Raw genomic sequence first — 25,350 nt, 5'->3', positions numbered from 1 at the left:
GGCTACAGTCACCTGCCTGTATGAATAGTGTCCTTTCAGTGCCATTTCACCTAGTAACAGCTCGCTGCCTTTTCCCGAAGAACAAAGTCAGTTGATGCTTTTATTTCTCTCCAGAACATTTCTAGCAAAGATTAAACTGACACTGGACATTTAAGCTAAATTGTGGGCTTTATTAGAGTGTAAATATTGTCAGTCCATGAACCCTTCTTGTGAGGAAGGTTATCTGCAAGCCCATTTGTTTAATGATGAAATAAATACTCCGTAGGAGCTATGTTCATGAACAGTGTTGTTCGTGGAATATATAACTGAGGAGACTAGTATCACCAGATTTCACAAATACAGCTTCGAGAAGTTCGTATGGAAATGAAAAGAATTTTGCCCGGAAACTTTTGAAGCCCCCCCCCCCCCACTTAAAGTAAGTTCTATGAAGAGTATATGGATCCCCCAAACCAAGCCCAGGTCGAGGGATGGATTTTTTTTTTCAAGCTGCTTTGAGTTACTAATAGTTGGTACATAAGTTAAAGCCAAGTAAAGTGTGGGGAAAGAGTGATTTCCAGGAAAAAGTGTGAGAGCCATTGAGCAGGAAGGAGTTTGCTCTCTGTGTGTTGAGTAAGAGCAATGGAAGAGCCACCTGAGTGGATTATATACCAAAAAACAAGCCCACCACCATGGAGTTTAGTGGGTTTGGACCACAGACCTTCCAGTTAAAAGCTCAACACTTGGAAGGATCATCAGAACAAAATCCCCTCATCTAGTCAATTCCGATTCGCAGTGAGCCTGTATAGGGTGTTTGAGATTAAATATTTATAGAAGCAGACAGCCTCAATTTTCTTAGAGTGGCTGGTGTGTATGTTTGAACCTTTGACATTGCAGTTAACAGCCCAAAGCCACAGCACCCTTAGGGAGTCCTTGAGTAGGTCACAGAGGGCTAAAAAAATTACTTGAGGACAGCCACTGACCACTCCAAAAAAAAGGCACTCACTGCCATCAAGTTGATGCTGACCCAAAGTGACCCTATAGGACAGGATAGCAGTCCCCCAATGAGTTTCTCAGACCAACTCTTCAGGGCAGTAGAAAGCCTCGTCTTTCTCCCAGAAGGGGCTGGTGGTTTCCAACTGCTGGTCTTTCAGTTAGCAGCCCAACCTGGAAACACTACGCCACCAGGGTTCTTTTCACTGGAACTTAAGCCTCCTAAATTTTATTTTGGATTCTGGGCCACCTACTGGTACATAGGCCAAGAAGCTGAGACCACAGCTTTGCCTCCCTTTCCCAGTGACCTCTTAACCTTTTGACAACCACTGGAGGGCCTCACTGGAGCCCTATGGTATAGTGGTTGTGAGTTGGGCTACTAACCATAGGGTCAGCATTTTGAAACTAGCAGCTGTTCTGAGGGAGAAAGATGAGGCTTCCTACTCCCTAAAGTCTCAGAAACACAAGTGCAGTTTCACCCTGTCCTACAGGCTCACTATGAGTTGGCATCCACTTGATGGCAGTGACTTTGGAGGGTTTGAAGGGCCTCACATTTCCTGGTTTAGTCCCCCATCAGGGTCTACCTGAATGCATTCCTGAGGAGAGATGCTCCCTTACCCCCCCCACCCCCCACCACAGGTGAGCTGACTGACTTAGCCCCTTAATTGGGCACTAAGGTGGGCTGCAATGTTCACTATTATAAAAACATTACAGTGAAAGTGCTGTCATTTTGAGGGGAATCTAATAAATTACTGCAGAAGATTAAATGCTTTCCACAGTTTTATCAGATTGTACTGTGCAAAGTAGCTGAGTTATCAGTGCCTACCTTTGTTTCCCAAGAGTAAAAGGGCACCTTTCATGTGAATATCTGAAAGATACTGAAGAACCACTATCTTGCCTCCTCTCCTGATTGGTCTCCCTTTCTCATGCAGCACAGGTGACCTCGAAAGTTCAGGCAGGAAAGGGAAGAAATCCAGACAGGTTTACAGTTGACACTTTATTTTTTTGGTCAGCAGTTAAAGATCTCTGAGAGAATACATAGACTGAGCAGGTGTTTCCCATCCTCCCTGCTCAGTTCTGTGTGCTAGCTCGGTGAAACAGCAGACAACAGTGAAGTCTTACGGGGAGAGAGTGTTCAGGGGCTAATATGTGCTGAGGAAAGCTGCTTCACTGACCATGGAGGGACGCTGGGGTGAACCAAGCTGCACCCTTTCCCAGATACGCAAACTGCCATTCCAAGGGGGTGATTTGAAGAGCCTAGGGCACTGTAGTCAGCTGGTGTACTCAGACACCTGAAGGTTATGGCTCCCCTATATAACTGGTCTCCAGTGGAAAAGGCAGCCATGTATGGATAGTGGGTACTTTGCTTTTCCACAGCCAGTCCCTGGGGCAGTACATGGATAGCACCCAATTTTCACATTTCCTGCTGGCCAGGGTTATGGTACTCCCAAGGCCTTGGATAACTCTGTCATGTAGAAAACAGTGGGTAGGTGGATTTGGCTAGGGCCTGAACATAGGAAACAGTTCAAGTCGTTCTGGAAGATCAGAATGGAAAAGCAGCCTTGCAGAGCCTACACGCTTTATGTTGCCTTTGAGGCAACCAGTGCCCTGTAGTGGGAAAGCTTTCCCAGGTGTGAAAAGAGCTCAGGTTCCAGCTTCCCTTCTCCAGTTTGTACAGACAGCATTTGTGAGCATCCCACTCATGAGCCAAGATATGCATCCCCACCCATCCCCACAAAAAGTGGAGATACTCAGGCGGTGCTGTAGTAGGGAAGGTTTTACGAGACTGAAGTCATTAGGTGGGTAAGTCCTCTGACAGTAGTGTTGAATGGAGCAGCCCTTACAGTGGCATTCAAATTGATTTAAAGAAACCCTCACAAAACCAGTGTGGGTAACAGGTGACATGAACTTGGGGCGGGGGGGCAAGCATTTCATAGCCCTTCCTGAAGCTACCCCACCCCATTCTCCCTCTGAGTTCTAGTCATGCCACGTGTACCCAGTTCCTCAGCTGCGTCGTCTCATGTCAGGGCATTTCTTTACACGTGACCTGGAATGCTTCCCCAACACAGTTCCACTAGTCTCAGAGTTCAGCTTACATGGTGCTTCCTTGGAGAGACCGCTGACTCACCCTTTCTCCTTGAAGATTCTCAAAAGTGCTCTGTTCCACTCACAATTATGTGTGAGGACGGGCCACATCTCTGGTTCACTGTCACCAGCATTTAGTCCAACGACTGACACATAGTAGGTACTCAGTACGTAATGACTGAGTGAATAACAGTAGAAAAACATTTCTAGTCAACATAAAACAAGGCATGTGATTGTCCCCCGACAAGCAATTCCATCTCACTACCATTGAGTCAATGCTGACTCATAATGGCCTCTGGATTTCCGAGACTGTAAGTGTTGATGGGAGTAAAAAGAGCTTCACTGCGGAATCATGTGGCTCACTGCCCAATGGGTAACCACCAGGGCTCCTTAAGGAATCCCAGAGGTAGGTTAAAAGAAACCAGCCAGTACTTGAAAATGACCTGTCCTGTTTCCTTCCTCTCGCACACAGAAGTAACAAGCAGGATTTCCAACCCCAGGCTTGCTTTCCTGAGGACAGGAAGCCCCCACTGAGCCCTGCCAGACTTCACTTCTGTCTGCTCAGGGAACAGGGGGAGCTTGTTGACAGGGTACCGATCCACCTGACAGCAGGCAGCTGCTTGCTTTAGAAAAATCCCTAGTCTGGGCAACCCTGTGCTCCAGTGGTAGTCTGGCCAGCCAGCTTCCGGTGGCCTTTCTGTATGCAAAGGGAAATAGGCTCTTGTGACTGAAAAGAGCCCTTCCCAGGAGGACATGCTTTAATTCAGCCCCTGGGCTTTTAATGAGACCTTCGGACCACAGCTAGTGGTTGCGTGTAAGATTTCTCACTTCGTCCAGCAGATGTCACCATCTCTGCCTCTGACAGAGGACTCTAGGCCTTAGTGCAGACACCAAGAAAGGTTCATTGTAAGGAGTGAGCCGGTGACCAGGAAGTAAAGGCATCTCTAGGTGCTGGTAACTGGTTGCTTTTCACCATCCAGTCTGGTTATGTTTGGTCAAAACACTGTCATTTCAATCAGTTGAGCCTAACAGCACTGCCTGTGGGGGTGGGCGGGTGCTCTTGGTCTCTAGCTAGCATGGGGAGATCTGACCTAGAAATTGGCTGCACCAAATTTTCTGTTCTCGGAACCAGGACATCTCAAACCTTAATGTGCACACACACCATCTTGGCATCTGGTTTAAACAAAGGCTCTTGAGTGCGTTACAGGCCCAAATGGTAAGCAGAAAGGCGGAAGGTCGAGTCCACTCAAGGGTGCTGCAGAAGAAAAGCCTGGAGATCTACTTCTGAAAAAAATCAGCCATGGGAAGGCAGACCTGAAGCACAGCCCAACTTTGACACACCCTGCAGCCCCCAAGGCTGCTGGTCTTGGTCTGCACCCTGAGGGCCAGGGCTGTATAGATGCAGCGCAGGCTGCAGGGGTGAGAGGAAGCACCATGTTCAGGCTACAGTTTGGCCTACTGGTTCTGGGAGCATGTCCTCATCCGTGATCTCACTGGCCCTTCCCTGAGGAGAGAAGGAGGAGTCACAGCCCCACAGAGTAGCAAGAGCCAAAATGCACAGGCAAATGTATCTCTCACCTGGGCAAGACACTACCCAGCTCCCCCCCACCCCCACTCCCCAGGCTGAGCGGGCTCAAGGGAGATGGAGGCACAGAAGGACCCATCTCCCTCCCCTACCAGCCCTCAAAGCCTGAGACTTTGCTTCTCTCCCTCAAGAACCAGCTGCCTGCAGACTTTCCTAGTGGCCGCCTCGGCCACGCTTACATTTGATCACCCTGGGACTGGACTAAATGTCCCCTTGGATGGACATTGGCCAAGGGCTTGCTCTGAGGAGCCATCAAGCTACAGAGATGAGTAAGCTGGAGGCTGGAGAGAGGCCAAAATGGCCGGGCCAGCTGCAATGTGACTGTTAGCTTTGGAGGAATCTGCCCATGTGTTTCTGTCCCCTGCACCACCACCCTAGTAGCCCCCCCCCACCCCCAAAGAACAGGCCAGCGCCTCATTTAAGCATCACCCAGCCCTCGGCAAGAATCAATAAATGTTTACTGTGTGTAGGAATAAATGAATGAATATCCAACCAGATTCTCAGAAGAAATAAAAACCTCCCAGACTCTGGCCTGCCCTCCTTCTGTTGGCAGGGCTGACTCTTCTAGATGCGAGTCTCTGTGGCCTGGGAGGCTCCCCTCCCACAACAGCAAGGTTGCAGAGGTTCCCACCCCAGTCCAGGAGGTAAGGATGGGTCAGGAAGCCCCATCCCGTGCAGGCATGAAGACTCCTCTTCCTGGCAGAGCCATGGCTCTTCTGCTCCCACATCTTCACCAAGTTCACTCAGCCAGCACCTGTGGCCACGCCTCCACTGTATGCGGGCTCTGCAGCTGCTCCTACGTCTCCACTGTTTGCAGGCTCTGCAGCTGCTCTTACGTCTCCACTGTTTGCAGGCTCTGCAGCTGCTCTTACGTCTCCACTGTATGCAGGCTCTGCAGCTGCTCCTAGGTCTCCACTGTATGCAGGCTCTGCAGCTGCTCCTAGGTCTCCACTGTATGCAGGCTCTGCAGCTGCTCCTACATCCCCACTGTATGCAGGCTCTGCAGCTGCTCCTAGGTCTCCACTGTAAGCAGGCTCTGCAACTGCTCCTACATCCCCACTGTATGCAGGCTCTGCAACTGCTCCTAGGTCTCCACTGTATGCAGGCTCTGCAGCTGCTTCTACACCCCTACTGTATGCAGGCTCTGCAGCTGCTCCTACATCTCCACTGTATGCAGGCTCTGCAGTTGCTCCTACATCCCCACTGTATGCAGGCTCTGCAGCTGCTCCTACATCTCCACTGTATGCAGGCTCTGCAGCTGCTCCTAGGTCTCCACTGTATGCAGGCTCTGCAGCTGCTCCTACGTCTCCACTGTATGCGGACTCTGCAGCTGCTCCACATTCTCCTTTCCTTTCCTTGGATGGCTGGACCTGGGGAGGGGCCACACAGGCCAGAGAGTACTCTATTGGGGATCTTAAGTACCAGGTCACCCTCCCTACAAGCAGACATACATGGCAGCCTGAGCACTTGGAGAAGGGGCCCTTGGTTGGAAAGCTGGTCACAGCTCAGATGCACAGAGTTGAGCTGTCTCAGCACAGCAGCATGAGCAGCCCTGGGTGGGGTCCCAGTGGGGCAGCCCCCAGTGCTGGCGAGGTGGTGGTTCTTCCCCACCACAGGTGGAATGCTCAGTGAGCACCCAAGAATCAACAGTCCAGGAGCACCACCACCTGGGAGGCTGAGGACCCTGGCCCACAGGTTCCCTGCCCAGCCTTCCCTCTTCACCCACCCATCCTCTGCCCGTCCTCTTGCTTGTCCTAGGCCAAGGTCATATCAGCTTCTGGACAGCACCAGGCAAAGGTGCCAGCCCAGCCCCCATAATTGATGAGGGGCTTAAGGGAGTGATGGGACTAGGTTCAAATCCCAGCTCTGCATTTATGAGTTGTGTGACTTAGGCAAGTGACAGAACCTTTCTGTGACCCTGTTTTCTCATTAGTAAAGCAGGTCATGCGTATCTGTACCCACTTCATTACATTGCTGAGAAGCTTGGAGAAGTTAAAGACCGCCAGGAGCTCGGAGCAGTGCTTGGCAGGGAGTAATGCTATGTCAATTGATAATAGCCTTGGGTCACATAGCCTTGCTACTTTGCATGGCCTCTCCTGGGTCCCAGACGCCCAACCTTAATAGCCAAGTCACCCAGGCTGCCAGACCCCAGTTCTAGCTCGGACTTCCCTGCTGTAGCCCAGCCACCCCTCACCTCGCAGGCTGGACACTGACCTCTGGGGGCTGCAGGCACACACAGCTGTCTCCCTTCAGGCTGCAGATTCTGTCATGCGCCTCAGGCAACTCCAGCAGCTGCCCCTCGGGCTCCATTCTCTGCAGGCTCAGCTCCTGGCCCTGAGCAGGACACCACCTGTTTGCCCTCAGCAGGCTCCAGGAGCCCCCTCCCCACCACTCACCCTGCAGGGGGCACCATTCCTGGTCAGCCGCTGAGCTGAGCATGTGCCCCTGACTGTGTTCCCACCACCAGAGGTGGGTCGGGGCCCTGCCTATAACCAGAGCTGCAGTTCTGTTGGCTATTTGGAACGAATGTGGGCAGGGGGCACAGCAGGGACGGGGAGGACTCTGAAGGAGACCCCAGATGCCTGTCCAAAGCTCACCAGCTGCAATTCTCAGTGCTCCTCCAGAAAGCCTTCCTCGGGGCTCAGGCCAGAGTCCCTGCCCACCGGCATGGGTTGCTGTGACCCTGAGCCCACCCGCCACCCTCATCCCTACAACCACCACCACCACCAAGCCCAGGGCTAAACCCACAGCTCAAGAGGATCAGTGGAGGTTTGGGAGAGGAGGGATTCCCATCTTCCTCTCAATTCTCCCAACTCGAGCCTAGCAAGCATGCTAACAAATACATGCTGAAAACACTTTTCAGGCACACCTTGGAGAGATTGCTAGTTCGGCTCTGGATTACCGCAATAAGACAAACACCGTTTTCAGGTGAGTTGCATGGTGGTGGGTTTTCCCGGTGCATATAAAAGGCATGTTTCCATTAAGCTCTAGTCCATTAAATGTGTGACGGAGGAGACATTGAAATATTGTGAGCATTACCGACTGACAGGAAGTGAGCACGTGCTATTGAAAGAATGGCAGAGAAGTGGCAAACCTTCAATCTGTAAAAAATGTACTCTCTGTGGAACGCAATAAAGCGCGGTGTGAAAATAAAACAAGGCATGCCTGTACATAAACCAACAAACACTTGGAAGTTAGAGAAACTGAAGCCAGAAAGGCTTGGGACTTGTCCAAAGCCATACAGTAAAAGTGGCAGGGCAGGGGCTGTAAACCAGCTCTCCTGTCCACATCCTGTGACCCCTCCTGAGGCCAGCTTAGGCTGATTTGGGCCCCACCTGTCCACAGGGCATGTTCTCAGAACCTTCTACCCTCCCCGGCCCTTTCAGGGATGACCTCCGTGGCCCAAAGGAAAGGGAGTGACAAGAGGCATCCCCAGAATTTCCCTCAGGTCCCTGGGGAAGAAGCAGAACCAACCTCTTCCTCGTACTTCTTGCAACGGTAAAAGCGGCTCTTCTTGATGATGTAGATGAGGACCAGATCGCAGAAGAAAGCGCCCTGCAAAACAGTTGGGGCCCCTGGCTCAGGTCCTTGATCTGCAGGAAGCACCTTGTACTGTGTGAGCCTGCAGCAGGCCCATGAGGGAGATGCTCGGAACTGAATCGTGGCCCCTCCCCATTAAGGATATGTGAACACGCCCTGGTTTGGAAATGGGGTATTTGGAGATGTTATCGGTTAGCATGAGGTCATGGGGAAGTTGTGTGGGTCTACATGCAGTACAAGTGGTGCCCTGATAAAATCAGAGAAGAGACTTAAACAGCCACCAAGGGAAGGACGGCGCCTGAGAGAGCATGGCTCGGCCAGCCTGTTGATCTGGGATGGTGGAACAGCCCTGGGAAACTTAGACATCGACACTGCTGCCTGTTAATGGGGAAGGAAACCAGGCTCAGAAAGGGGCATGCTTGTCTGTGGAATTGCCAATGTCAGACTCAAAAACCATCAGATTCCCTGCACTATGCTGACCCCATCAGCAAGAGTTCAATGAGCACCCACCTCCTGCCGGCTCCTACCTTGCCTTTCTGGGAGGACAAGACCATGTAGACCCCCTGGGACTCTACCTCTGGTGCAGGAGAGGAGCATGTGGATTGCAAGATCTGTTCTGCACCGGCAGGGCACCCAGGGAAGGTAGGACTCTACTCTGCCTGAGCATCTGGCTGGGTCTTAAGGATTGGGCCAGGCATTATGAACAAGATGCAGAAAGCTGGGGACAGACATATCAGAGCAGGAGCTCCACAGGGACTGTGGGAGTAGTGGGGGTGGGGAACTGGAGACACGTCTGTAGAGGCAGGTAGGGGATCAGCCTTTGAAGCTCTTTAGAATGCTTGGTAGCATCCGTCTGGGCTGTCTTTTAAGCAGAAATGGAGTTGGAGGTCACTGACAGGTTCTGAATAGGAAGCTCTCTCAGGGGTCCGTGTGAGAGATGGGCTGGAGGGGATGGAGATGTAACCAACCAGGAGCCTATGTAGAGCGGTGATCCGGGACAGCGGGAGACCCGAACTGACCCAGCTGGGGATGAGCTACTCTGAAACCAAGCCTTGGTCCAAATCAGGTCCTGCGTGTGCCTGTGTCCTCCACCAGAGGGCGACAGGACCCACAGTACAGGGTTTAATCAGGGACAGTACTGAAGGACTGAGGAAGGATGTTGAGGGTGAAGGTGGGGAGCAGGGTGAGGGAAACAGCGGCCTGACCTTGGATAGTGCATACCCTTTCTCCCTAAACATCAAACAGGTTTTTCCACTGCCAACTTCACCCGCATCGTAAGCAAGTGATGGCCGGGGTGGTGCCTCTCAGAAGGGCACGTGTCCAGGGCTCTCGACTGAGGACCGGAAGGCATTAGGGTTCCCTTCTATTTACCACGTTCAGGGACAAAGCTTCGAGACATGCTATGAGATGCAGTGTTCTTGTCTCAATGAAAAATAAGTCCTAAGTCTAGACTGAATTGCCAAGGGCCTCCCCAGCAGAGGGAATGAGGAGGTAGCTGCCAGAACGCTTGGAAAGTACCCTCTGGGACGGGCATGGACCCTCACTGAGGACTCCCATGTCTTTCAGAGACACTTCCAGAGTGGCCATCTCAGGTGCCTCTAGTGGTGTTTCCCATCCAGGGAAAAAAGAACACATAGAAACAACAAATGGAAATGAGGAGCTGATGCCAGGGGCTTAGGTGGAGAACTAGTGTTTTGAGAATGATCAGGGCAATGAATGTACAAATGTGCTTTACACGATTGATGTATGGATGGATTGTGATAGTAGTATGAGCCCCTAATAAAACAATTTTTTAAAAAGGAAACAACAAACGGACCACATGACCATCAGCATCCATGGCCCTGGTGCCTGGCTCCCATTAGCCACAGCTCCGAGGGTCCTGGATCCAGTGGGAGGGAAAGGTGAAACTGAACCCCAGATCATAAAAGAGCCCGGCTTACTGGTTGGGTAGACTAGTGGGACCCCGAGCCCATGCTCTTAGCCACCTTTCATTTCTGCACATGACCTTCCCTGTGGCCCCGTGTTCAGCCCAACAATAGGCAGAGCTGTGACAGGAACATTCAACCGCTGCAGAGCAAACGGGCAACACCTGTCCACAGACAAGGTTCAGAAGGGCTAGCAAAGAACAGAAACAGGAAGCACTAGACGGAGATGGGAGGGGGGATGTTACCTTGTGGGGATGGCAATCAGTGATGTGAAACAAAATGCATACGGATTGTTAAATGGGAAACTGAGCTGCTCTGTACACCTTCACCCAAAGCATAATAAAAAGTGAAAAACAAGAAGAAACTTCCGCAAGGGTCATGAAGTAGTACGGAGATTCTTGGTGAAACCTTTCCTTGCCCTTCATCCATTCCTGACTCTCAGCCCTGCACCTTCCTCCGCCCAGCTAAAAGGCTGTCTCTAGGAAGGATTACAGGGAGTCCCTGGGCAGTGCCAAAGGTTCACGTGCTCTGCTGCTAGCCAAAAGGTTGGTGGTTCGAGTCCACCCAAGAGCATCTCAGAAAAATATCTGGTACTTTACTACCAAGAAATCAGTTCTACTCTGACACACTGTGCCGCCCTGAGCCAGAATCAACTCAAGAGCAAAGGGTGGGAAGGAGAGCAGGGCTGTGCTCCCCGCCTCTTCACTCAGTGTGAATGTGCCCCCTGTGAGACCTTTGGCAATGACTGGAGACATCTTTGGTTATGGCCACTGTGAGCTGTGACGGGTGCCTAGTGGGTCAAGACTAGGGGTGCTGCTAAACATCCTACAACATACATAAAACTTTTCCCCCAACAAGTATCGTGTCCAGCATGTCAACAGTACAGGGCTTAAAGTGCCCAGTACAGCCTACTCGTGCACCCTTTAGGCAGAAGCGTCAGAACTTCAGGGGCTGGTCTAGGATCCCAGGGAACACCAGCCTACAGCACCACCTGGCCCCACCTGAAACCCCAGAGCTACAGATAAATGCTGCTCTGGCTCTGGAAAGAGAAACTTGAGCAATCACATCCCCTGAAATCCCTCGACCTACACCGCTGGGACTGGCCAGCCCTCATTCTTCCTGGGGCAATGGGACATGTTGGGGGGGGCAGTCCTCCCTGCTGAGCCCCAGGGAGAGGGAAAGGAGGGGACAGGTACTCACAGCCCCCATGAGAGCCATCGAAGAACCTATGTTGATGACAGTGGGGACAATGCTGAACTTCCCTGCCTGGAAGAGAAGACGAGGGGTGAGCAAGCAGGAGTGGACAGTGGGTCCCCAGAGACTCCAGTCCCTGCGCCCTTCCCCATCCCAGCCCACCCGGCCTCACAGGGGTTGTGGGGGTGGGAATCAGCCCAACACACCTTGCCATTCACCATCACATCGAATCTGATCCCATAGGCTTTCATCAGGGTGCGGAACTCCACCCCATTGGCGTCTCGGTAATATTTGGCAAACCTGAAAGCAAGCGGGCCAAAGGGAGACCTCAGTCTGGCTGAGCCTTCCTGTTTGGAGAGTCTGGGAAGGGAGTGGCAAGCACTCCACAGACTGTGACTCTGAGCAACCCCGGGAGATGTTATAGATTATCTCACGGAGCCAAGTCCAAAGATAAAATCCCAGCCTGGAAGGCTCTTCCACTCCCCCTGGAGCGTCCCCAGGGCACCAGAGTCCCAATGAATTCAGCCCAGCATATACACATCACCCTCCCAGAAACCTCTCAGCATGGTCCATGGCCACTTGGCTAGGATTCTCGCCGCCCCTCATCCACTTCTTCTGGCACCCCCAGCTCCCGAAAGAGACCACAGCGCTGACACCCAGGGCAGACCGGCGTGACGCGCGTTACCTGAAGTTGTACCCGGAGGAGACAGACTGCTTCGCATTCTTGCTGTCCAGACGGCTAAACGAATAGTGAGGGTTGCACTCAGAGGCAGCCTTGTCCAGATCGCAGTTCCATTCGATCTGAATTCCTATCACACCGCCCTGCATGGGCGAGAGGCCAGGGTCAGAGGGCGGGGCTTTCTGGACACGAGCCGATGTGCCTGCGGACTGAGCCTGCAGAGCAGCAGGTCAGGGGTCTGCCCTGCTGGGCCTTCCTTCCAGGAGGAAGGTAGCGGGCACAAGGTTCGAGCTCCACTCTGGAGTGGTGGCTAAGACTGCACCGTAGACGCCTCCCCCACCCCCACCCCCACTAGCTTCCTCTCTGAGCTGCAGGGGGAGAGCCAGCTTCCCCCGGGCAGCACTGACTCCGGGTCAGGCTACCCTGAGTGACACCAACTGTGGGCAGGCTGGAGAGGCACTGGACCAGCATGTGCTCAGGGACACTTTCTGGTCCCACTTTGCTAATGTCCCAGTGACTGAGAACTACACAGCAGGGCCAGAGTGTAGTCCTGGGTCCACACTGCAAGGAGGCAGCGGAAAACCAGATGCCGACTCTCAGCTCAGCCCTGACTTTTAGGATGGGGGCTTGGGTGGGAGAGGCCACAAGTGGGGTTCATTTGGAGGTCACTGTGGAGGCGCTCTTAGGAAGGGCTAAGTCATAGGTATCGCCACAAAATCACAGAAACCTTCGTTAAACCACCGTGGTGCCGCCACATTGCCCCCATCTGGGGCTCTGCCTTCTCAGGGCCGGGCTCCACGTGCCTAACCCTTCCCCAAAGGATTCCCAGCCTTCTGCTCTCACCGCGCGTCACAACTGCAGTGTGGGCATTCCCGAGGGACTCAGAACGTGTTCCTTCCACATGATGGGTGAGCGTGGAGGAGGAGGAGTTTGAAGGGGCAAGATCGGGGCTGCAGGGTGGATGGGCTAGGGTTTTCCGTGTGGGACAGGGGAGTGGAGAGCTTCCTGGTTGGGGAGAACAGTCATATACAAAAGAGAGGGCATCACATCCCCGGGGACACGGAGGGTCCTGGCCGAAAAGCCCTCCAGACAGTCCCTGATGGCTCTTTTCACTGGTAGCCCCTAGTTACGGCCAATGGATAAAGACATTGTGTGTCCTGTGAGATAGACACTCTAAGCACCCACAAGCCCAACTGGGGTAATAGGAGACTGGCCTCGGTGGTGCCCACCCTGGTTAAACAGAGGAACGGGTAGTAGGGAGAAGGGGAAGAGGCCACTATGGCCTCACGCCCTGCGGCGTCGCACCCCCGGGGTGGAGGGACTCTGCTGAGCAGGTTCATCTCTGCAAACACACTGCCGCAGAGTCAGCTCTCCTGCTAGGAGCCTGCAACACAGGGTGGACTGCCCTTGTGGGTTTCAGAGGCTGGAACGCTTGGCAGGCGTCGAAAGCCTTAGCTTGGAGCAGCTGGTGGATTTGAACTGCTGACCTTGAAGGGAGCAGCCCAGTGTCTAACTCAAAAGAGGCTGACAGAGTCAATTTTCTGCGATCCCCGCCCCATACGCCACCAGGGGCACGGGGAGCGTATCCACAGAGCAACCAGTTCTTACGCCTACAAACCACACTGATGCCAGGTGTCAAGCCTCTTCGCCCTCTGCGGGTGGGTGATGTCCCTGGCTGAGGGTCACATCACTGAGAAGACTAATCAGTGCAGGGCCATGACTCAAGCCCGGGTCTGCCTACCTTTCCCCTCTGCCAGAGGGGGTTGAGGCAGGGTTGGGGCTTGTGGTGGTTTGAGTTTATGTCAACTTGAATTTGTATGAAAGTGTACGGGGGGTGCAATCTATCAGGCCACAGCTCGATGATGCCTCCTTGGGGGGCATGGGGTTCTAAAAGAGAGACAGAGGGGACCTTTCCCCTTTCTCTCTGCCCCTTCACCTTGCTGCTGGCTGTCTCTCTGTGCCTGCCTCTATGGTGACTGCCCCGGGTGGGCCGCCTGACCCTGAGAATTACCAGTGCCCTGCCAGCTTTCCACCAACCTTGGACCCACACCGCTCCGAACCAACCCCCACCTGGGGGTTGCCCCATTCACCTCTCTGCAGCGACCCGAGTCTGTCTACAGAGGGCTCTGGTCAGCGTGAAACCAGGGGCTTGAGTTGGACGGGCTGAGGGGCTGTTTCAATATAAAATTGCTTCTTGAGAGGAAGTTCTTTCTTAGACACCTGTCACTGCTTTCGTTCCTCTGGACATCCCAGCCGCACACAGGGATCCAGGTGGCAGGGCCTAAGTGCTTACACCATGGGACTGTCCCTACTCCTCTACCCCTCCCCCAGAGCCCATGGTCTGAACCCTGGCACATCGGCTGTGTGTCACCTCTCATTCTGGTGGCAGGCTCTGGGAGCAGGGGAGCAGCCATCCATCCTACCCCCCAGGTCCCTTCCACACCCCCACCTCCTTGGGGAGCCCTGGCCCCAGGGGAGGGCCCCCTGCCTGCACCACGCACCTTCAGCGCCATCTCCTGGAAGCTGCTGCCTGCCCAGTGGACTATGGAACCCAGTTGGAAGATGGGGCAGTAGAGGTTGCTGAGGTCAAATTTGCAGGTTTTCAGGAACGAGGTGTTCTGAGTGTTCAGCACGTTGGTCCTGGGTGCAGGCCGGGAGCCACCAGGGACATGAGATGAGACTTGCTGTCCTGGGTCCTGACCCTGGCCGACCCCCCTATGTAACACCAGGGATAGGGGAATCCCGGAGCACCCAGAAACTCTGTCCTGCATGCACATCTCACACCCACGCACTGGGTGCGCCCAGCCACAAGGCCAGGAGAGGCCCAGTGTGACCAGCCAAGGCCCCGCTCCCGATGCCCCCAGATTCAAGCCCCACATACTTGGAGAAATTGAATTTGGGGAACCGGATAAAGTTCTTGATGTAAACGGTGAATTTTTCAGCCTCATCCAGGAGCAGCTTCCTAGAAACCAAGGCAGCAGTCTGTCCAGGAGGCCCCACCGCCTCCCCAGACTTGTTCCCGGCGTTCCCCAAGGCTCTTGCTAGGCTTCCTGTTGGGACTGGGGCCTCTGGAGGGTGCTGCTCACTGACCCCGAAGTCTCTGGAACCCCAGGGACTTCTCAGGCTGCGGCCACTCACGTGGGCTGGGACCTGACCTCCACAGGGCACCAGGCGTAGATCTCGCAGGTCCCCTTCTGTGCGGCCCCCACTCGAAGGCAGCGGCCGGTCATCACTCCTGGGGCACAGGCCAGGGACAATGGCAGGGGCTCCCGGCTGCAGGGCTCGCCTCCACCCCCGCCCCCGCCCCTGCCCCCCAGCCCTCACCATTCCCAGTCACAGCAGCCTCCCCAGCCTGACAGTCGCTGTCCTCAGAACACTCGGCATTTGGAATGTCTTTATTCTGCCGAGAAAGAAGAATGGGGGCCTCACTCAGAGCCCAGTCCCACCCCTGGGTTAGGACAGGGGGGTCTTCCCCTGCTTGGGTTCACACACCCTGCTAAGAGCCTGACCCCATCCCGGCCCAGCCCCAAACCACACAGGCATGTCCACAGTGCAGGAGAGGGGACCCCGACCACTGATGGCGGCTCTGCCCTCCCCTCGCCCCCATCACCTCAGCACAGGTGTCCTGCCGCTGGTTGGGAGTCACAATCAGGTTGGTCACCACGAAAAAGGCACTCTCTCCCTGAGGAACCAGAGTGGGGTCAGGGCCCTTCTCTACCAGAGGCGCGGCCACGAGAGGGCAGGGATGGAGCTCCTCCTGAAGGCCCCCCACCCCGCCCCCCAGAAGCATCTAGCGCCCATCGGAGTTTCCACCAGTGGCTATGAGATCCCTGAGCTGCAAATACTAATGCTTTCAAATAACTGGGTCTTCGTGGGTCAAGGCCAACTGTGGGCCTGCTCGGCTGAGGAAATGGAAGCCAAGGATCCTGAGCGCAGCAGAGGCCAATGTCCAGGCCTGAACGTGAGGAGAGGGCAGGTGTCATTTTCAGGCCCTGCCACAAGATGTGGAGGAAAAGAGGAATGCGCTTGGCTTGTAGTTAGGAACTGAAATGATGATAGAGGGACTTTTCAAAAGGAGTGTCCGCTGTTTGGATGGGGGTGCAATTTCAGTGCCCTGTGGAGGGGCTGTTTTCTACAGGTACACCTCCTGCCCTCACCCCCCACCCCCACCCCCACCCCCGCACTTCCCAATGCTGCCTGGGGCCTCTGAGTGGGAATTGGGGTGGGTGGGGCCACTGAACTGCAGGACCCCACCCTCTTCCTGCTGACCCCTTATTCCCTCAGCAGGTGTCCTTGGAGGACCCTTCCTGGCCCACAATCCCCAGTGCACCCGCCCCAGGAAACCCAGTTTGATCTCAGTCCCTGGGGGCCAAGCCCAGACCCAGGGGAAGAAGAGTAGTGATGGGCCTGGCCTGGCCCAAATGGGTCCCAAGCTGGCTGGGAAGCCATTCCCAGAGGCGGTGGCTAATAGAGGGAGGGGCACCCTCTGGGAGGGCCCTGATGTGGCCATGGTAAAAATGGCAGGGAACCCTCCTGTCCCCATTTGGTTTCAACAGGCTCAGGGACAGCCTCCAGAACAGGCTCCGGGGGCACAGCCAGTTGTAGAAATGGCCAGGGTTCCGTCACCTCGTCTTTCCTGCAGTTACAGATCATCCTGGTGATGATAGGGGACAGTCAGGGCAGGCAGGGGTGAGCTGTGCAGGTATGTGTCTGCGGCAAACCTCCTGGGCAGAGGGGAACAGGGAGTGGAGGTCCCCAGGGCCCCGGGCAGCAGAGCAAGGTGGGGCTCAGACCTGGGGTGGGATGACGTAGTCGGCCACATCCCAGAGTCGCTCCCCAAGCTCCGAGGTGTTGGTGAAGGCCACGCCCTTGACCTTGGTGATGACAGAGCTCTGCAGGGAGGTGTCTGTGTCTTGGTAGCCCTTCTTCACCAGGAACACCCACCTGCAGGGAAGGAGGATGATGGGGGGACATCAGAGGCGCTGCTGCCTCCGGGGAGTTTCCCAGGCCTGGGACAGGCACAGGTGGCTGGAGTCACAGGGAGACAGACGCCAGGGTGTCTGAGACCTGGTCCTGCAAGCAAGGCCATGCACCTGGCTCCCTGCATCTAACTTGAGGGAGCACAGCGCCTCCTCCAGGACCAATGAGATGGTGCAGAGACTCAAATTCAGCACCAGGAGACTTCAGACAAGCCCAAACTGAGGGGCAGCCCACCAGCCTGTGGTCAGGTGTGCCCTGGAGTCGTGGACTCCCAGAGATTCCACGTGACAAGACTATATTGCCCCATAGGGTTTTCTAAGCTGTGGGCTCATTAGCCACCACTTGTCTGTCAGGTGGTCGGACTGTGGTGGCTTGTGCGTTGCTGTGATGCTGGATGCTATGTCACTGGTATTTTAAATACCAGCAGGGCCACCCCAAATAAACAGGTTTTAGCAGAGCTTCCAGACTGAGAACCAACCACGAAGACGGAATAGACTTTCCACTTTTGAGGAATCAGCCCTGGAAAACCTTATGGGTAGCAGGGGAACATTGTCAGATAGTGTCAGAAGAAGAGTCACTCAGACCGGAAGGCACTCAAAATATGACTGAAGAAGACCTGCCATCTCAGAGTGGAGTCCATCATAATGACACGATGGAGTAAAGCTTTCGGGACCTTCATTTGCTGATGGGGCACAACTGAAAAGGAAAAGAAATAGCTGCGAAAATCTATTAATAATTAGAACCTGACAATGTACAATGTGAGTCTAGGAAAACTGGAAGTCAACGAAAATGAAACAATGCATAAAGATCAATATCCTGGGCACTGGTATAATGAAATGGACAGGTGTTTGCCATTTTGAATCAACAATCATATGACTTCCTATGCTGTGAATGACAAAGTTAAGAGCAATGAGATCACATTCTTTGTCCAAAAGGGACACTTCAAGATCTATCTTGAAGTACAATGTGGTCTGCTTGGATAATACCTATTCACATACAAGGAAATCCCACTAATACAACTATTATTCAAATTTATGCACCAACCACTATAGCCAATGATGAGGAACCTGAAGAATGCCATCAATTAATTCAGTCTGAAATTGATCAAACATGCAATCAAGATGCATTAATAATTATTGGTGATTGGAATGCAGAAGTTGAAAACAAAGAAGAAGGGACAGTAGTTGAAAACTATGACCTGGTGGAGTAGGGAACCAGTGGAGAGGTCTGGGAGGCTGGCCCCAGCACCAAATGTTAAATGGATGCCTGCCCCTCCCCCCAGAAGAATTTGTTTCAAAGGACAACATTGATTCTGCAGCTCCGGGAGAGGGACATATCTGATCGGAGCACACGGGAGCAGATGAAGGGGGTGGAGGAGAGAGTGGAGCACAGCCTGGCCCACCAGGCCGTGAGGATGATGTTCCTGTCTAGAGCAGCCAGTCCACAGAGAGGACAACATGGCTGGCCCCACTATGAGACATGATGCCCCTCAGTGACCCATGATGCTACACAGGACAGCACCGGAGACACAAAGTGGGAATTGCGCCTGACCTGATCCCAGCACACCGAGGCAAAGCACTTGGGGGACTGAGCGGAACAGCAAGGGAATGTAGCGGCAAGGTCCCCAGGGAATGCTGAAAGTGGACTTTGGGGCCAGGGCGTGGTGCCCCAACAGACTGCACTGGAAAACACTCCTAAGGGCCAACAAATGATCCTTGAACTAACTACAAGCTTTTCTTTCTTGATGTGTTTTGTTCTTTGTCAGTGGTTTGTTGTTGCTGTTTTGTTGTATACTATTGCTTTGTTTTCCTCTGTCTTGTTTCTGAGCATGTTATTATCTCCACAGGTCTGTCTAAATAAGATAGGCTGGATGAACTATCTGGAGGAAAAACAATGGGACCGACAGTTCCAGGGGGACTTGGGATAGGGAGAGGTGGGGGTAAGGAAGCGGTGTTAACAAACCCAGGAACAAGGGAACAACATGGGATCCAAATTGGTGGTGAGGTGGGAGTGGCAGGCCTGGTAGGGAATGATCAAGGGTAAGGTAATGTAATGAAGAGGTATAGCTGTAACCCAGGTGGGGACAGAGCATGATAGTGGGGCAGGAGGAAAGTCAAGGGAAATAGAGGAAAGAGCTAGGAGGCAAAGGGCATTTATAGAGGTCTAGACAAAGACATGTACATATGCAAATATATATATATGAGGATGGGGAAATAGATCTATGTGCCTATATTTATAGTTTTAGTATTAAGGTGGCGGAAGGACCTTGGGCCCCTACTCAAGCACTCCCTCAATGCATGAATACTTTCTTCTATTAAATTGGCATTCTATGATGCTCACCCTCCCGACACAACCGCTAAAGCCAAAGCAGGTGAACAAGCAAATATGGTGAAGATAGCTGATGGTGCCCAGCTATCAAAAGAAATAGCATCTAGAATCTTAAAGGCTTGAAGATAAGCAAGTAGCCATCTAGCTCAGAAGCAACAAAACCCACATGGAAGAACACACCAGCCTGTGTGATCACGTGGTTCCGAAGGGATCAGTTATCAGGCATCAAAGAACAAAAAATCATATCATTGGGTGCACACCTCCATGATACGATCCCCGAGGACAAATGGATGCATAAGCAAATGTGGCGAAGAAAGCTAATGGTGCCTAGTTATCAAAAGCGATAGTGTCTGGGGTCTTAAAGGCTTGAAGGTGAACAAGCGGCCATCTAGCTCAGAAGCAACAAAGCCAAAAGGAAGAAGCACACCAGCCTGTGCGATCACGAGGTGTCGAAGTGATCAGGTATAAGGCATCATCAGAAAAAAAAAATCTTACCATAGTGAATGAAGGGGGAAGTGCAGAGTGGAGACCCAAAACCCATTCGTCGGCCACTGGAGATCCCCTCACAGAGGGGTCTAGGGGAGGAGATGAGTCAGTCAGGGTGCGATGTAGCATCGATGGAGAATACAGCTTTCCTCCAGTTCCTAAATGCTTCCTCCCCCACCCCAACCTTCAACTACCATGATCTGAATTCTACCTTGCAAGTCTAGATAGAGCAGAGGATATACACTGGTGCAGATAGGAGCTGGAGGCACAGGGAATTCAGGGTGGATGATACCTTCAGGACCAGGGGTGTGAGGGGTGATACTGGGAGGGTAGAGGGTGAGTGGGTTAGAAAGAGGGAACCCATTACAAGGATCTACATGTGACCTCCTCCCTGGGGATGGACAACAGAAAAGGGGGTGAAGGGAGATGCCGGACAGGGCAAGATATGCCAAAATCATTTATAAATTATCAAGAGCTCATGAGGGAGGGGGGACCGGGGAGGGTGGGGAAAAAAGAGGACTCGATGCAAAGGGCTAAAGTGGAGAGCAAATGCTTTGAAAGTGATTAGGGCAAAGAATGTACGGATGTGCTTTATACAATTGATGTATGTATGGATTGTGATAAGAGTTGTATGAGCCCCTAATTAAAAAAGAAAACTATGGCTGTGGTGAAAGAAATGAAGTTGGAGGTTGCATGATGAAATTTTGGGAAATCAATGACTTCTTCATTGCAGAAAGCTTTTTCAACAACATAAATGGTAATTATACACGGGGACGTCTCCAGATGGGACACACAGAAATCAGATTGACTACAACTGTGGGAAGAAGCGATGGAGAAGCTCAGTATCAACAGCCAAAACAAGGCCAGGATCCGACTGTGGAAACAGACCAATTTCTCATGGGCACGTTTGCATTGAAGTTGGAGAAAATGAAAACAAGTCCACCAGAGCCAAAACACAACCTCGAGTTACATCCCAGCTGAACTTGGAGACCATCTCAAGAACAGATTTGCCCCTCTGAACAATAGGACCGAGGACCTGACGAGCTGTGGGGCCACTTCAGGAGCATCAGATATGAAGAAGAACTCGAGACGTCATTACAAAGAGGGGAGAGAAATAGCGACGTGGATGTCAGAAGAGACGGAAGCGTCCGTGACTGTAGCGGAAGCGAACGGGAGAAACAATGACGTCAACGAGCCGAACAGCACATTTCACGGGCAGCTGAGAAGACCAAGTAGAATATTATGATGAAACGTGATAACAGGGGAGCATTATAGGAAAGACCTCGAGTTAGAAAACGTCCCATAAAGGAAGACACCACCCTCAGCACATCTCAAGCTGAAAGAACTGAAGGATCATGCCTCCAGGTGCCACATTAAGACATTCTAGGGGGAAATATTGAATGACGTGGAAAGCATCGAAAGGAGATGGAAGGAATGCACAGTCACTGCACCAAGAAGAACTAGTCGACATTCCACCACTCCACGAAGAATAATCAAGAAGCATGACCCTAGCATATGATCAAGGACCAAAGGTCGTGAAGGAAGAAACCCAAGCTGCACTGAAGGCAATCGTGAGAAGCCAGCCTCCAGGCACAGACGGCCCGCCAGTCGAAACGTCTCAACCAGATGAAGCACTGGAAGCGCTCACTCACCTGTGCCAAGGAATCTGGAAGACAGCTACCTGGCTAGCCTACTTGTACCCATTCCAGAGCAGGTGCCCCACCAGAAAGCAGAGCCGTAATGGCCTCAATCTCACGGGACACCGAGGCGAGTGAGGAAGCCCAGACGTGGATCCGTGCATTTGAAGGCTGCTGTTCATGAAACATATTCACAATGCTGCCTGAAGAACAAACACGCCGGTCTTGAAAGAAGCGCAGCCCGAATGCGCCTTAGGAATGAGGCTGGCGAGGCGCAGTCTCACGCCCTTTGGGCGTATGATCAGGAGAGGGCTGTCCCAGGAAAGGACATCATGCTTGGTAACGTAGAGCGACAGCAGGAAAGAAGACTCAACAAGATGGACAGACACAGAGGCTGCACCCGGGGGGCGCTGGCCTGGGCGGGGTTCCTCCTGTTGAACACAGGGGTGTTAGGAGTCAACAGCAACTATCTTCCTGGGAGCAGATCAGGTCTTCTTCCTATAGAGCTGCTTGGTGGATTTGAACTTCCAACAATTAGGTTAGCACCTGAGTGCCAGCAGAGCTTCTTATAAGAAGACAAAACCCTAAATTCTTCAAAAACTGTCTGTGCCACCCAATACAAAGAGAGACTCCGAAGGTCCTAGATCACAGGAGACTAAGAAGATGGGGCAGCTAAATGCAAGGCATGAGCTCTGATCTGTGTTTTGCTATCAAGGTAATTACTGGCCAATGCATAAACTGTCTGTTAATTAGATAATAATTACAGACAACCAATGTTAATACCTTGATTTTAATACCTGAGCTTGGCGAAGTACTGAGAATGTACTGTTTTTCAGGAATACACACTCAAGTACGCAGAAGTAAAGGGGCATCGTGTCTCTCAATCACAAACAGAATCAAACCCACAGCCATCCAGACAATTCCGACTCACAGCGACCCTGTAGGACAGGGTAGAACTGCCCCTCTGGGTTTCTGAGACTGTAACTCTGCATGGGAGTAGGAAGCCTCATCTTTCTCCTGAGCTGTAGCTGGTGGTTTTGACTGCTGACCTTTTGGTTATCAGCTCCACACATAACCACTACACCCCCAGCGCCCTTAAACAGTGCATTTAAAAAGTACATACAAAAATAGATCAATCTTTTTAAATACATACATATACTAGGGGAAGTAAAAAAAAACAATGTTGCTACTAGGGTTTCCATTCTAAATGAAACACATTGAACTGTACCTCTGTGACCAGCAGCTCACCACAGACAAGTCTCTCCAACAACACAGTAGAGCCCCTTCAAGACAAATCTAAGAGAGCGCTGTGAAGTCAGCTTCGGCATTTGCAGTTAGGTTAAGGTGTAATGTAATATCTTATCATTAGGTCTCTCTTTGAGGCGTTCTAAAGTTGTGTCAATTTGTAACATTTTCTGCTTCCTTTTTGATTGAGGTTCTTTGTTTTGTCTAGTCCTTGTTGTTTGTTTGCCTCCTGTTTGTGGTTTCTGTGATTGTCTATGAAATCCAGGATAGAGAGCTCTAGGGAGACAGAAAGTGGATTGATAATCACCCAGGGGCATGGCAGGGGAGCTAGCAACAATGAGGACGAGAAGAAAATGTTCTGAAATTGATTGTGGTGATGATTACACAAATCTTAATATGTATGATATGTGAAGTATATATGCCAATAAAACTATTAAATTTAAACACTTTTTGAAACCCCCAAACATACGCATTTTTTCATGTACAACAGGCACTGAGAAACAAGGTGCACACACACACACAATGCCAATAGCATGCATAGGAAGTGAGCACTGGAGGAGGTTAGGATATTGCAAAAACTGGACAAGTCTGTTGTTTGGGTGAAAATATGGTATGTGGAGTCCTTGGGCAGCGAGACAGTTAACATTTGAACTGAAAGGGCAGATGGTTCAAGTGCACCCAGAGGTGCCTTGGGAGAAAGCCCTGGCTTCTCCCCCACCCCCACTGGAAACCAGGTGGGGCGCAGTTCTGCTCCGGCACACACGGGCTCGCCTTCAGTCAACTCGATGGCAAGGGGGATCTATATAGTTGGCTGCCCTATTCCTCCCACTCCTCCCTGAGTCTGCAGTGAAGTCAGAAATGTTAAAATATTACTTCCAAAAAAATGAGAGCACACATGTAAATGGTTAAACACTCGGTGAACACAGCCCATGCTTGATGACACGGCTGTCTCAGTTAGCGGTCGTCCTGGCCCATCCCCTGGGTTGCAGTTGAGAACATGTTACCCAGAGAGGGCAGGAAACCCCTCTGCAGAGGTCAGGCAGTGAGTGTCCTGAGTGCCCTGCCCCTCTGGCTCCCAGGGAGGGTTTTCTGTATGACAGGTGCCAAACAGGCTGTGTCCACCCTCCTCCTTCCCGGGAGCAGTGCTGGGGCCTGGGGCACTAGGCGACCATCTCTCCAGGGACCTCGGAGGGGACTGTGACCCTTGAGCCAACCAGCCATTTTCGCAGGGACAGGCTGGCCCCAGCCCTGACAGAAGCACTCCAGAACATTCCAGAAACACTCAGGGGAAGCTGCACTCATTCATTCCATTCCTAACTCCTTAAGTAGTTAATGATGGCTGGTCTGGGTGTCACAGACACTGAGTAAATGATCCCCAGACAAGCCTCTAATTACGCAGTGAGAATGGCCTGAGAACAGGACAGGAGAGAATTACTACGGAAGAAACTGGTGGGGGGAGGAAAGGTGGATCTGGCTAAGAAATAACACACACACACAGTCTCCCCAGGTGAGGGGCTCAGGAGATGCTGGAGGGAGGTGGTAGGAGCTACCTTTCAGGAGGAGGGGGGCAGAGAAGCCTTTTCTCCTGTGCAGTCAGGGGATAGTAGCGTTGACTGAATGAGCAAATGAAGGCCCATCCCAGTTGTCAAGAGTCATCCTCCTGTCACCTGTTCCTCCCAGAGCTGGGGAGCTCACAGGAGGGCCTGTGGCTGAGCAACCCCACAGAGTGGCCCCGTGATGGTACCAGATGCGAATGGGATGGGATAGGGTGGGGAAGGAGATCCGGGAGCTGCAGCAGGTGTAGGCTTCCAGGAAGGGTTGCCCCAGCCGAATCCCACAGGGAGCTGCCCTGGGTGAGGTGGGGGGACCAAGAGGGAAGGTAGGACATGCCACGCTGGTGAGTTGCCCCAGCCCCACGCAACTGGCGCTGACTCTCGGCGATTAAAAATAACATGCCCAGCTCCTGGGACGGCTGCCAGGCCAGGGCCCAAGAAGGCTCCGGGGGACAGCTGCGACGCAGCCTGGCCACTCAGCTGCATGCTCTGCATCCCTGCCCCCTTCCGGCGGCCCGAACGCTGGAAGCTGGAGCTCTGGGGACGGATGGACGGAGCAGCCCAGAACAACCTTCACAAACCTCGCTGCCCACGCTTCAGAACTGGCCAGTGGGAGATGTGGGGATCGAAGGTGGCGGGATTCCAGAGCATCCTACTGACTTGCCCCGCACCCCCTACAGAGACCCGCAGAAGACCCCTCCCCAAGCAGGGCCACAGAGCCCTAGCCTCGGGGAACACATGCGCACATGTCCCGGACCCGGCCTCCGCCGGCTGTCACGGGCCGCCCGCACCCGCGCCCCCGGGTCCCCCGCTCCCCGCCCGCCCGCCGCCCGCCGCCGGCGGGAGCACTCACACCACCAGGTAGAGCACGGTGGAGAGCTGCAGCAGCCGGTACAGCAGGCCCACCTTCTTGTTCTTGGCGATGACAAACTTCTCCGTCTTGTAGTCAAAGAGCGGCAGGACGAGCCCCTTCCAACCGCCCTGCCCCATGGCCCCGTGCCCCCCGGGCCTGCGGACCGCTAGGACCCCGGGGGCGCCGCCTGCGGGGGCGCGGGCATGGGCGCGGGGGGCGCGCGGGGCGGCTCGGGGCCCGGCCGGCTGCCGGCGCGACCGGAAAGCCGCTGCCTGCGACCCGGCCGCTACC

General features: G+C 53.1%; 1 protein-coding gene across 5 annotated transcripts; it reads right to left on the bottom strand.

The window, feature by feature from the left end:
* Positions 1 to 1,968: 1,968 nt before the first annotated feature.
* P2RX5 (purinergic receptor P2X 5) lies at positions 1,969 to 25,350 on the bottom strand. 5 transcript variants are annotated; one of them, XM_075561178.1, is made up of 13 exons: positions 25,060 to 25,350; positions 16,771 to 16,921; positions 15,588 to 15,659; positions 15,302 to 15,377; positions 15,116 to 15,212; positions 14,859 to 14,939; positions 14,479 to 14,617; positions 11,984 to 12,120; positions 11,505 to 11,598; positions 11,305 to 11,370; positions 8,114 to 8,194; positions 6,854 to 6,973; positions 1,969 to 4,558 (listed from the first exon to the last, which is right to left on the bottom strand). In XM_075561178.1, exons 1-13 carry the CDS (start codon positions 25,194 to 25,196, stop codon positions 4,493 to 4,495), a joined length of 1,317 nt encoding a protein of 438 aa, XP_075417293.1. In that variant the 5' UTR covers positions 25,197 to 25,350; the 3' UTR covers positions 1,969 to 4,492. The 5 variants fall into 5 exon arrangements, with proteins under 5 accessions (XP_075417293.1, XP_075417290.1, XP_075417292.1 ...); XM_075561174.1 differs by lacking the exon at positions 1,969 to 4,558 and adding an exon at positions 5,054 to 6,009; XM_075561175.1 differs by lacking the exons at positions 1,969 to 4,558; positions 11,305 to 11,370 and adding an exon at positions 5,053 to 6,009.

The sequence above is a fragment of the Tenrec ecaudatus genome, chromosome 10 (assembly GCF_050624435.1).
Source record: "Tenrec ecaudatus isolate mTenEca1 chromosome 10, mTenEca1.hap1, whole genome shotgun sequence".
In the NCBI taxonomy this organism is placed as follows: Eukaryota; Metazoa; Chordata; class Mammalia; order Afrosoricida; family Tenrecidae; genus Tenrec; species Tenrec ecaudatus.
The sequence above is the reverse complement of the archived record's forward strand: the minus strand, read 5'-3'. Positions and strand labels throughout refer to the sequence as shown.